At 41.9% G+C, this 14,308-nt stretch overlaps 1 protein-coding gene across 1 annotated transcript in view; it reads right to left on the reverse strand.

The window, feature by feature from the left end:
• Positions 1-14,308, reverse strand: part of OLFM3 (olfactomedin 3) — a 203,627-nt gene that overhangs the window by 114,736 nt on the left and 74,583 nt on the right. Inside the window, exon 2 of the mRNA XM_044302423.1 lies at positions 5,163-5,309. Within this exon, the coding sequence (XP_044158358.1) occupies positions 5,163-5,309 (147 nt within the window). The remainder of the gene's footprint in view (positions 1-5,162; positions 5,310-14,308) is intronic.

Raw genomic sequence — 14,308 nt, forward strand, 5'->3', positions numbered from 1 at the left:
TAAAAAAAAGCTATTTTTGTCACATTGCATCACAAAAATTGCAACAGCAAGTGATAAAAAAGGCGTATACCCCCCAAAATAGTACCAATAAGACCGTCACCTCATCCCACAAAAAATGAGATGTTATCTAAGAGAGTCGGTCAAATTAAAAAGCTATGGCTATTAGACTATGGATACACAAAAAAATCATTATTTCGGTTTCAAAAATGCTTTATTATGTAAAACTGAAACAAATATAATAGAAATTAGACATATTATAAAAATAGCGCATGATCTAACCTGTCAGATGATTGTTAAAAATAAAAAATAAAATCGGTGTCAAAACATAAATTTTTTGGTTACCTTGCCTCGTAGCAATTAAAAATCATATGTACCCCAAAATAGTACCAATAAAACTGGCACCTTATTCCGTAGTTTCCAAAATGTGGTCACTTTTTTTAGTTTATACTGTAGGGGTGCATCAGGGGGGATTCAAATGGGACATGGCATCTAAAAACAAGTTCAGTTAAATCTGCCTTCCAAAAACCATATGGCATTCCTTTCCTACTGCGCCCTGCTGTGTGCCCGCACAGCAGTTTACAATCATATGTGGGGTGTTTCTGTAAACTGCAGAATCAGGGTAATAAATATTGAGTTTTATTTGTCTGTTACCCCTTGCTTTGCTACTGAAAAAAAAATAATTCAAATGTAAAATCTGCCAAAAAAGTGAAATTCTGAAATTTCATCTCCATTTTCCATTAATTCTTGTGGAACACCTAAAGGATTAACAAAGTTTGTAGAATCAGTTTTGTATACTTTGAGGGAGGTAGTGTCTAAAATGGGGTCATCTTTGGGTGGTTGCTATTATGTAAGCCTTTACAAAGTGACTTCAGACCTTAAAAAGTGGGTTTTGGAAATTTTCCGAAAAAGTTCAAGATTTGCTTCCAAACTTCTAAGCCTTCTAACGTGCCAAAAAAATAAAAATAAAAATTTCAAAATGATCCAAACATGAAGTAGACATATGTGTAAAGTAATAATTATTATATGAGGTATCACTATCTATTATAAAAGTAGAGAAATTGAAATTAGAATATTTGGGATTGTTTTTTTCACAAATAAAGGTGAAATATATTGACTGAAGTTTATGACTATCATGAAGTATAATGTGTCACGAGAAAACAATCTCTGAATGGCTTGGATAAGTAAGTGTTCACAGGGAACCCTAAGCATGCTCTGCTTGGAGAGAGTGCCTTATATCCCCGGAGACCCTTAGCGATTGGCTAGGGAAGGATTTGAAAATGCGCACAATGGCCCTTTAAAAGGCCACAGATGAGCAGACGCTCTAAGGGAACAGAAAAGGGAGCAATGGAGACAGCAGCTTGCAGAGGATGCCGGGCAGCATGGTGAGTAGCAGGGCAGTGGCCGGCACGCACCGCTGGACTAACAACAGGCCCATTCTGCATTTGAAACTTTCCTAGTAATTTGCTAAGATTGTGTGGATGTAAGGAACTGTGCAGGTGGAACATACCACCATGTATGAATGGATGTCTTGAATATACAGCGATCTATCCCTCCAACTTCTCCATATATATTGCCATGTCTATACAAAAGCAAAGAAATGCTGCACCTCTTCAAGGTACAGTCCCAAACATTAACATTTAGAATTGTTATATTTTTAAAACCATGCATAAAAGGCACATGTCAGCAAATTTGTACCTATGACACTGGCTGACCTGTTACATGTGCACTTGGCAGCTGAAGGCATCTGTGTTGGTCACAAAGTTTTAATATATGCAAATTGCCTTTACTCCTAGACTCGTTTGCATATATACAAATTTCATTTTCCTCAGTAATGCCGGCACATATGAGCATGGGACCAACACAGACGCCTCCAGCTGCCAAGTGCACATGTAACAGATCAGCCAGTGTTATAGCTACAGATCTGCTGACAGATGCCCTTTAACACAACGGTTCAGATATACTAATCCTATAGATGGAGTAAAGGTAGACTATGTGGACATGCACCAGATTTGTCACAGGGGCACGGATGGATAATACATTTAGTGCATGGGTAGCCACTTTTGTCTAACTTTATACTAACTACTATTGGTTGGTCTAGTTTGAGACTGAATTTTATGGCAGAGTTGAGGCCCAATTTTTGTATAAAATGTCGCATCTGATGCCACATCCATATCCTGCAAACCACACTGCTTTTCCAGTAAATAATATTTACTAAACCTAGATGCTCCAAAATGCACCACATATTGGCATAAATTATGGAAAAATCTAGATGCTATCACATCCATGAATGTAGGCTTATGTCTTAATCTTCCAAGATTCGGTTAGTTTCAGATTCTCCGAATTTTTCAAAAAGTTTGGTTTGGTCCGAATCTATTTATTCTCAACCAAAGTTGCTCCAAATGCCCAGGAAATTGGTATATAACCCCCTCAGGTCCTTTTTTTTTTTCCTCACCTGTCCCCTCTGATATAACCTCAGGTGTAACTGTATCTACTTTTATCGTTGCCGCCGCAAACTGTGGTTATTGCTTGGCCGCAACTGACTGCAATTACCTCCTGCCTGGTGGTGACCGAACACAATTGATTGCCTATGTGCTGGGTGCCGTTTTACTATATTCCGTATAGTCCGTATAGTCCGAATCGAACCAGAAAAAATTTGGCTTCGATTTGGTGTCTAAAAAAAAAACGGATATTCGGAATCCAAATCTGCGAATAGATCCGCTCATCTCTAGTCTTAATCTGCTGAATTAACTGCATCCTTACAGGGTTGTCATTACTGTATGTACTGTCTCTAATGGACACAGTTCACAGGAATGCAGAGGTGTCATTCTGCTTAACATCCTCGCACTTCAGACTGTCTGGCAGCTGAGAAGTTACATGCTAAGACGCTGCTCTATTACACCAGCGAAATGAGGCTGTCTGCAGTAAGCACAGACAGCGGACTGTTTTCTGAAGGGATGGAATATGAGAGGCCTGCCATACTGAGGGTTTAAAAGATTGATGGGTTTTCTCTGCAGCCCTTGCAGTAGTGCTTTATGGCAGTCTTATATTCATGTCTTGTAGAAACTGGATGCCTTACATAAGCCATGTAATAAAAAATCTATATCTGTCCCTATTCCACGGTGGCAGCTCATCATCAGCACTTCTGCTACTATGTGCATCGCCAGTAAGGATTCATTCACCAGTGTAATCCATGCAAAATCCTTGTTTCATCCAGTATTATCTTTCTCCTTTTTTCTCTCTACACACTGTATGTATTTTGTACTCTGTGCCCAGGGTGCTATATACAAATGCTTGTAGGCGGCATCCACACAGAACATATTCCAATGCGGTTTGCGGACCGCAAAAAAAACGGCACGGTCATGTACATGTAGGCTGAGGACTCCTGACAAAATCTGTTACGTATCTGCTGCAAATTATGCACTTTTTCACTTTCAAATTGCAGGTACGTTATGTAAGGATCCGAAGTGAATATTTTCGGCAGCATGTGGATGGGATTTTTTAAAATCAAATCCACTATGTTGTTACTGTATGATGCTGCAAATGTTAATCCGCTTTGGAAAATCCACAGCATTTTCGCTGTATGTGCGCATCCCCTTAAAGGGACAGTCTCTGCTGGCAGGTTTTATCCTCTGTTTTATTGGCTTTTTTTATACAGGGCATTGTGCATCAGCAGACTGCAGCAAAAACACAATATAACCACTCATGTTAATACTCCTTAGGCCTCTTGCACACAAACGTTATTTTTTTCCGTTTACATTCCGTTTTTTTAGGTTCCGTATTCGGGCCGTATACAAAAACATTCATTTCAATGGATCTGCCTTCCATTTCCATATTTCCGTTTTTCCTTTTCGTTCAAAGATAGAGCATGTCCTATTATTGTCCGCATAACGGACAAGGATAGTACTGTTCTATCAGTGGTCAGCTGTTCCGCAAAAAATGGAATGCACATGGACATCATCCATATTTTTTGCGGATCAGTTTTTTGTGGACCGCAAAATACTGAAAAAGCCATACAGTCGTGTGCAAGAGGCCTTACCCTGTTATATTTTTTTATTGCTGTGATCATGAGCCACACAACTTGTGAGGAATATGCTGCATGTTCTCTCCCTAAGGCCTCATGCACACGAACGTATTTTGTTTCCGTGTCCATTCCATTTTTTTTTGTGGATAGAATGCGGACCCATTCATTTCAATGGGTCCACAAAAAACGCGGACAGCACACTGTGTGCTGTCTGCATCAGTATGTCCGTTCTGTTGGTCCGCAAAAAAAATTGTGCATGTCCTATTTTTTTCTAGTTTGTGGACAAGAATAGGCGTTATTACAATGGATCCGCAAAAAAAATAGACCCGGACAGAATTGCATCGCTTGGTGTTGGGGTGAAATCGCTGGCCGTTGCGATCTACAAAAGGTTGGGGATCTCTTTCCCACAAAATGTATTACTGCTGTTTTTTTTCGGACCTGTTTTTGCTGTTTAGATATAAGGTGAATGTGGTAAAGGACCTCAGTGATTGCCCATTACATATACCTGCCATTTTCTATTTTATAACTATATACAATATATTTTGCAATATTTGACTTTAGGGTCCATGGAGCTTTAAAACAAAAGGTTGGATAAACCCAGTGTTTCTGAGGTTATAATGTTACATATATTTAAAAAAAAAACAAAAAAAAAACAGCAATATGACGTTATACTTATTCATTTCTTACCAGGGAATAATATACTGCACTTTCAGATGCACTCCAGCAAAACAAAAATGCCTTGCTGTGACATCCTATTGGTGTAACATAATACACCAGCTTATACCTGCCTCCTTGATTCCCACTTTGGCTGTTCTGACGGTGCAGGGGTCCCTGTTGCGCTCCAGTTCCTGCTGACTTCTCAATATGGCAGGATATGACTGGGGATGCTGCTCAGCCAATCACTGGCATTCGCAGCCATTTCCTGACAAATCAAGAAGTCAGATGGAAGTTGAGAGCATCAGGAGTCTGGACACCTTTGGAGCAGCAGAGTTAGGGGTTCAGAGAAGTGAGTATACGCTGGTTTATTTATTAAAGCAAAATAATTTCTGTTTACTTTGCTGGAATATTAATTTGATTATGATGTTTCACAATGAAATACAATGAACAGTCCTCCATGGAAGGGATTATGGTACTCACAGACCTTTTCTAAAAGTTGGCGTAGCTGTTTGCTTTTGGCATCTCTGGAACAAAGGTTCTGCTCTGGAGCCACCACTGTACAGATGCAGCGGCCATCGGGGTCCTGAGCTGAGCTGTAAACCTGCCATCCTTCCCGGGGGCTTATTTGTGTCTGCAATAGAAGATAGTAAATAAAATTATAATAAGGGTTCCAACAACCACGACATCATCATCACTTTATTCCAAAAACAGTGCCACACCTGTCAAGAGATTGTGTGTGGTATTGTGGCTCAGCCCCAGTCACTCCAGTGAAGCTGAGAAGCAATACCAGACACAATCCATGGATAGGTGCGGTGCTATGTTTGAAAGAAAGTAGTCTTTTTTTCCTGTGTTTTTTTTTACCTTAAGGATCATATAATTTTCAGAACAAGTGATAACCCCACAGTAGGCTTAAATCCCCACAACTGCCCCCAGAAGCCATTAGTGCAATATCTACACCATTCATAAAGCCTACAAACCTTCAGTGCATTGTTTATCTCCAGACGGCTATCATAACAGCATGAACTGCTTTTAAATGGAGGGACTCTAACCTAATACATTAGGGAATTGTAAGTTATTCAATTATCTGATCTATAAAGTCACTCCAATCCAATTTACATACAGCCAATATCTACAAGGGCATCTATATTGTATTAACATGACTTTTCAGAAAAAAGGCTCGTAAAGAGGAACCATGTAACACTATTTTAATATCTGACCCATCCAATCCAGTGATACAAGGAATGTCATAAACAAGTTTAATGAGCTTGACATTGAGAAAAGGAGATTGTTCTACAAGAGGTTAATGAAAATCAGCAGGTGATTAAAGCATCTGGTTATGAATTGTGTCATTTACAGCCAACACAAGATCAATAATGAGCGGAGCACTCGCTGTAGTTATTAAAAGCCTGAAGTAGAACTAGGGTTACAAGAAGTCAAGTGTATCTTCACCATGTTATGGACGAGGAATGAGGCTACCGAGCAAGCTGCGCCAAGAAAAAGTATATTGTAAAAGCAGCAGAAGAGTCTCTTTTCAAAGCAGACATTACCATTACTGTAGAAAAAGATAAGAAGCTTTTTCCTAATGTAGAGGAAGATAAATGATCTAGGTCTGGGATAAAGATCCTGCAGAGTGAATTAGTCTCCAGAAGCCATCTGTCATACTTTTGCTAGAGGCCCAACGATCAGGGCTATCATTGGGGGGGGGTGCATTTGTACAAAAGCTCATTCGTGATAATTGCCCTATATAAATGTAACACTGACAACCCAACAAATGTGGTACATAAAATCCTTGTTAGTTGGCATTCCACACAGTATGTATGGCCCTATAGTGCCCCCATACAGCAGTCCTGGCACCATAGTGCGCCCACACAGTAATCATGCCCCCATAGTGTCCCTGTACAGTATTTATGCCCCCTTATAGTAGTTATGTTCCCATGGTGCCCCCACCCCGGGTGCTTTTAATAAGAAAAATACTCACTGAACCCCATTCCCCCCAATGATCGAAGCACATTGGAGCTCTCCTCCTACACAGCCCAGCAGGCAAGTGTCACCACATTGTACCTGAAGCGGGGAGAGCACAGGCCGGGGAATGGTGAAGCAGGGATAAGATGGCTCCCTGCTTCGCTATTCCATTCAACTGTCTCTGTGTCCTAATGATGCAGAAACAGTTGAAATTGGGACATACCTCAGCCATCCCAGGACCATAGGACAGTCACCGAAATGCGGGTGTGTCCCACTTGGTTCCTGGATGGTTGGGAGGTCTGCTGTAGTAAAATGAATGCTGTGATGTGATTGGTTGCTATAGGCAGCACATGCAGGGAGATATAAGATCCAGCTCTACACAAAGGTGCACCTGGAGCAGTAGCAGGCTTTGAAAAGTTTGCAGGCCTGACCAAAGTGTAAGGGTGGCCTAACATATTCAATAGCTGTTGGCTGAATTATCAGCTATCTCGCCAGAATCCTTTACAACTCCCCCATACACATAGGGTCAGCTGAATGTGTATGTGTACTTAATGGGGGGTTGAGGAAAAAGCCACTGCCAGGCAGACTTCTTGTAGCGGCTTTTATCTCCCGGGTGAATAAAAGGATCAGGTGAAAATATTAATTTTGTCAGATCCTTCTCTCCCCCTAAATCATCTGTTGGGGGAGAGTTGGGAGCACCCTATATACATTAAACTGTTGGCTGCACCTGTCAAGAGCAGCAGGCTTGCTCAACAATGCCCTAAGGCATTGAGGCTCTAAGGCAAAACGAGGATGATAGACAAATTTATAAGATTAGGCAGAGAGAAAACTGTGTTGCAGAAAACTAGAAGACACAAATGAAGATCCGACTGACTTGATCCAAAACTAAGGAACAAGAGGGTAAGCCCTGTAACAGCCCTAGCACTCTCCCTTACTGCTCAGCCTATGCAAAAATCTCTATGGTAGATAATTGCATACCCTCGTTCCTCGACTGTATGACACCTGAACACCCTATAATAGTGAGGGGACACAACCACTGGCTCCCTACACTAAATACGGAGGGAATCAGGGTCACCTAAGATCAAGACCACAGGAAAACAGAAATATAGGAACAAACTTATCTTGTGGATGCAGCAGTAGCAGCTTCTAGCATCAGCACAGTCCAGGAAGTTGTATAAACCGCAAGGTGAGGCAGTATGGGGAGGAGATATATAGGGAGGCAGTCACTGCTAATATATGACAGCTGGGAGAGGGAGGAGAGATGTCAAAACAAAAGCAAAACAAAAGAAGATCATGCAGGAAGTACTGAAGAACGTCTATCAGAATTCAAAGATCTGGAGGTGACAGTACCCCTCCCTCTACGAGTGGACTCTGGACACTCAGAGCCCACCTTCTCAGGATGGGACCTATGGAATGCCCTGAGAAGACGAGTGGTCTTAATGTCCGCCACTGGAACCCACATCCTCTCCTCAGAACCATAACCCTCCCAATGAACGAGGTACTGAAGAGAACCGCTGACAATACGAGAGTCCACAATCCTAGAGACCTGAAATTCAAGATTACCATCAACCACAATCAGAGGAGGAGGCAAAGAGGAGGGTACAGTGGGTTGGACATAAGGTTTTAATAGGGACTTGTGAAAAACATTATGGATCTTCCAAGTCTGAGGAAGATCAAGACGGTAGGCAACGGGATTGATGACAGACAAGATTTTGTAAGGCCCAATAAACTTAGTACCCAACTTCCAGGAGGGAACCTTCAATTTGATATTCTTAGTAGACAACCATACCAGATCACCAACATTCAGGTCCGGACCAGGCACACGTCTCTTATCCGCCACACGCTTATATCTCTCACTCATGCTCTTTAGATTATCCTGAATCTTTTGCCAAATAGATGACAAAGACGAGGAGAATCTCTCCTCATCAGGTAAACCAGAAGCCCCCTCTCCAGAGAATGTCCCAAACTGCGGATGAAACCCATATGCCCCCAAAAATGGTGACTTATCAGGGGACTCCTGACGACGGTTATTTAAAGCAAACTCAGCAAGGGAGAGAAAAGAACACCAATCCTCCTGATTCTCCGCCACAAAACAACGCAGATATGTCTCCAGATTCTGATTGACTCGCTCTGTCTGGCCATTCAACTGTGGGTGGAAAGCAGAAGAGAATGACAACCGAACCCCCAAGCGAGAACAGAAGGCCTTCCAGAATCTGGAAACAAACTGCGTGCCCCTATCAGAGACTATGTCTGAAGGGATACCATGCAGTTTGACAATGTGATCAATAAATGCCTGCGCCAGCGTTTTAGCATTGGGCAAGCCAGGAAAAGGAACAAAATGCGCCATTTTGCTAAAACGGTCCGCCACCAACAAAATCACAGTCTTCCCCGAGGAACGAGGCAGGTCCGTGATGAAATCCATGGACAGATGTGTCCAAGGACGGAAGAAATGGGTAACGGAAGGAGAGGACCCGATGGCCGTGAATGAGGGACTTTGGCACGAGCGCAGGTCTCGCAGGCTGCCACAAAACCCTCAACCGACTTACGAAGAGCCGGCCACCAGAATCTCCGAGCAATGAGATCCACTGTGGCTCTAGCCCCCGGGTGCCCAGCAAGGACAGTATCGTGGTGCCCCTTAAAAACCTTGTGTCGCAAAGCGAGAGGCACAAACAACCTCCCAGGAGGACAAAGATCAGGAGCCTCTGCCTGGGCTGCCAGAACCTCTGCCTCCAATTCAGGATAAAGAGCAGATACAACCACCCCTTCAGCCAAAATGGGACCCGGGTCTTCAAAGTTCCCCCCTCCCGAAAACAACGTGACAAGGCATCCGCCTTCATATTCTTAACCCCAGGGCGGGACGTGACAACAAAATTATACCTTGAAAAGAACAAAGACCATCTGGCCTGTCTCGGGTTCAGACGCTTGGCTTACTCCAAGTAGGCCAGATTCTTATGGTCGTTAAACACGGTAATAGGGTGTCTGGCTCCCTCTAGCCAATGGTGCCATTCCTCAAAAGCTAACTTGATGGCCAACAACTCCCTATCTCCCACATCGTAATTTCTCTCTGCGGATGAGAGTTTCTTCGAGAAAAAGGCACAAGGTCGCCATTTGGCAGGAGATGGACCCTGAGACAAGACCGCACCCACACCCACCTCAGAAGCGTCAACCTCAACTATGAAGGGTAGATAGACATCAGGTTGTACCAAGATGGGAGCGGAAGCAAAACTCTCCTTGATCCCAGAAAAGGCCTTACGCGCCTCTACCGACCAGGAGGAAAAATCTACCCCCTTTCTAGTCATATCAGTGAATGGTTTAACAACAGAGGAATAATTCAAAATGAACTTCTTGTAATAATTTGCAAAACCCAATAAGCGCATCAGCGCCTTCTGATTCTCAGGAAGTTCCCACTCAAGCACAGCGTGACCTTCTCGGGGTCCATGCGAAAACCAGAAGCGGAGAGAAGAAAGCCCAGAAATTGAATTTCTGGAACCGCAAACACACATTTTTCCAGTTTAGCGTACAATTTATTCTCCCGCAGAATGAGCAAGACCTGACAGAAATAAAGGAACAAACTTATCTTGTGGATGCAGCAGTAGCAGCTTCTAGCATCAGCACAGTCCAGGAAGTTGTATAAACCGCAAGGTGAGGCAGTATGGGGAGGAGATATATACAGGGAGTGCAGAATTATTAGGCAAATGAGTATTTTGACCACATCATCCTCTTTATGCATGTTGTCTTACTCCAAGCTGTATAGGCTCGAAAGCCTACTACCAATTAAGCATATTAGGTGATGTGCATCTCTGTAATGAGAAGGGGTGTGGTCTAATGACATCAACACCCTATATCAGGTGTGCATAATTATTAGGCAACTTCCTTTCCTTTGGCAAAATGAGTCAAAAGAAGGACTTGACAGGCTCAGAAAAGTCAAAAATAGTGAGATATCTTGCAGAGGGATGCAGCACTCTTAAAATTGCAAAGCTTCTGAAGCGTGATCATCGAACAATCAAGCGTTTCATTCAAAATAGTCAACAGGGTCGCAAGAAGCGTGTGGAAAAACCAAGGCGCAAAATAACTGCCCATGAACTGAGAAAAGTCAAGCGTGCAGCTGCCAAGGTGCCACTTGCCACCAGTTTGGCCATATTTCAGAGCTGCAACATCACTGGAGTGTCCAAAAGCACAAGGTGTGCAATACTCAGAGACATGGCCAAGGTAAGAAAGGCTGAAAGACGACCACCACTGAACAAGACACACAAGCTGAAACGTCAAGACTGGGCCAAGAAATATCTCAAGACTGATTTTTCTAAGGTTTTATGGACTGATGAAATGAGAGTGAGTCTTGATGGGCCAGATGGATGGGCCCGTGGCTGGATTGGTAAAGGGCAGAGAGCTCCAGTCCGACTCAGACGCCAGCAAGGTGGAGGTGGAGTACTGGTTTGGGCTGGTATCATCAAAGATGAGCTTGTGGGGCCTTTTCGGGTTGAGGATGGAGTCAAGCTCAACTCCCAGTCCTACTGCCAGTTTCTGGAAGACATCTTCTTCAAGCAGTGCTACAGGAAGAAGTCTGCATCCTTCAAGAAAAACATGATTTTCATGCAGGACAATGCTCCATCACGCGCGTCCAAGTACTCCACAGCGTGGAGTATAAGAAGAAAGAAAGGGTATAAAAGAATAAAATCTAATGACATGGCCTCCTTGTTCACCTGATCTGAACCCCATTGAGAACCTGTGGTCCATCATTAAATGTGAGATTTACAAGGAGGGAAAACAGTACACCTCTCTGAACAGTGTCTGAGAGGCTGTGGTTGCTGCTGCACGCAATGTTGATGGTGAACAGATCAAAACACTGACAGAATCCATGGATGGCAGGCTTTTGAGTGTCCTTGCCAAGAAAGGTGGCTATATTGGTCACTGATTTGTTTTTGTTTTGTTTTTGAATGTCAGAAATGTATATTTGTGAATGTTGAGATGTTATATTGGTTTCACTGGTAAAAATAAATAATTGAAATGGGTATATATTTGTTTTTTGTTAAGTTGCCTAATAATTATGCACAGTAATAGTCACCTGCACACACAGATATCCCCCTAAAATAGCTAAAACTAAAAACAAACTAAAAACTACTTCCAAAAATATTCAGCTTTGATATTAATGAGTTTTTTGGGTTCATTGAGAACATGGTTGTTGTTCAATAATAAAATTAATCCTCAAATATACAACTTGCCTAATAATTCTGCACTCCCTGTAGGGAGGCAATCACTGCTAATAGATGACAGCTGGGAGAGGGAGGAGAGATGTCAAAACAAAAGCAAAACAAAAGAAGAACATGCAGGAAGTACTGAAGAATGTCTATCAGAACTTCTCAAAGATCTGGTGGTGACATTAGCTCAGTCAGGGAAAAAAGGCGATAAGGCATTCTTCAGATACATAAGTGAAAAAAGGAAACTAAAACAAGGAATTACAAAATATGGAAGAAGGTATATGGAAGAAGGTATATGGAAGATAAAGAACTAGCTGACTGCCTCAATGAATACTTCTGTTCAGTTTTTACAAAGGAAAATGAAGGAAAAGTACCTCAGTTAGGAAAGAAGACTAATGAATCTTTTGATGCATGTGTCTTTACAGAGGAAGAGGTTCTAAGTCAGCTGTCTAAAATTAATACAAATAAGTCACAGGGGCCTGATGGGATACACCCAAAGCTTCTAAAAGAGCTCAGCGGTGAACTAGCAAAACCATTAACAGATTTATTTAACCAATCACTCGCAACAGGAGTAGTCCCAGAAGATTGGAAATTAGCAAATGTTGTGCCTATTTACAAAAAAGGTAGTAGGGAGGAATCGGGCAACTATAGGCCAGTAAGCCTGACATCAATAGTGGGCAGATTAATGGAAACCATATTTAAGGAGAGGATTGGGGAACATCTAAAATCCTATGGATTGAAAGATAAAAAACAGCATGGGTTTATTTCAGGGAGATTATGTCAAACTAATCTTATTGATTTTTTTGATTGGGTGACTAAAATAATAGATGGCAGAGGTGCAGTAGACATCGCTTATCTAGACTTTAGTAAGGCTTTTAATACTGTCCCACATAGAAGGCTTATTAAAAAATTGCAGCCTTTGGGCTTGGACTCCCATATTGTTGAATGGATTAGGCAGTGGCTGAGGGACAGACAACAGAGGGTTGTAGTCAATGGAGCATATGCAGACCATGGTCTTGTTACCAGTGGGGTACCTCAGGGATCTGTTCTGGGACCCATATTGTTTAATATCTTTATCAGCGAAATTGCAGAAGGCCTCGATGGTAAGGTGTGTCTTTTTGCTGATGACACAAAGATTTGTAACAGGGTTGATGTTCCTGGAGGGATACACCAAATGGAAAAGGATTTAGGAAAACTAGAGGAATGGTCAAAAATCTGGCTACTAAAATGTAATGTTAATAAGTGCAAGATAATGTACCTGGGGCGTAAAAACCCAGGAGCAGAATATAAAATCAGTGATACAGTCCTAACCTCAGTATCTGAGGAAAGGGATTTAGGGGTCATTATTTCAGAAGACTTAAAGGTAGGCAGACAATGTCATAGAGCAGCAGGAAGTGAGAGGAATTACCAGTAGAAAGAGGGAGGTGCTCATGCCGCTCTACAGAGCACTAGTGAGACCTCATTTGGAGTATTGTGCTCAGTAATGGAGACCATATCTCCAGAAGGATATGGATACTTTGGAGAGAGTTCAGAGAAGACCTACTAAACTAGTACATGGATTGCAGGATAAAACTTACCAGGAAAGATTAAAGGACCTTAACATGTATAGCTTGGAAGAAAGACGAGACAGAGGGGATATGATAGAAAATTTTAAATACATAAAGGGAATCAACAAGGTAACAGAGGAGAGAATATTTAAAAGAAGAAAAACTGCTACAAGAGGACATAGTTTTAAATTAGAGGGGCAAAGGTTTAAAAGTAATATCAGGAAGTATTACTTTACTGAGAGAGTAGTGGATGCATGGAATAGCCTTCCTGCAGAAGCGGTAGCTGCAAATACAGTGAAGGAGTTTAAGCATGCATGGGATAGGCATAAGGCCATCCTTTATATAAGATAGGGCCAGGGGCTATCCATAGTATTCAGTATATTGGGCAGACTAGATGGGCCAAATGGTTCTTTATCTGCCGACACATTCTATATGTTTCTAGATGTTTCTATAAGGCCTCATGCACACGACCGTATGGCTTTTTCAGTATTTTGCAGTCTGCAAAAAACAGAGCCGCAAGAAATGCGGATGACGTCCGTGTGTATTCGTTTTTTTGTGGAACGGAACAGCTGGCCCCTGATAGAACAGTACATGTTCTATCTTTGAACGGAAAAACAGAAACAAAAGGCATACGGAGTACCTTCCTTTTTTTTTTTTTTGCGGATCCATTGAAATGAATGGTGCCGTATATGGAACACAAAGAATGGAACGTAATAGGAAAAAAAAAACGTTTGTGTGCATGAGGCCTAAGTTGTATGGGAGCCTATAAGGAAAAAAAAACATAAATAATTTAAAAAAATTATGTTTTCTTTATCTCTCAAATTGGGCCAAAGACAATAATGAGTTCTCTATTTTCTATTATTTCTAGGACAGAAATATCTTTAGAAAATATTTATATAGATACTGGGAAAAGCCAGGTATGTACT

This window comes from Bufo gargarizans, chromosome 7 (assembly GCF_014858855.1).
Source record: "Bufo gargarizans isolate SCDJY-AF-19 chromosome 7, ASM1485885v1, whole genome shotgun sequence".
Classification (NCBI taxonomy): Eukaryota; Metazoa; Chordata; class Amphibia; order Anura; family Bufonidae; genus Bufo; species Bufo gargarizans.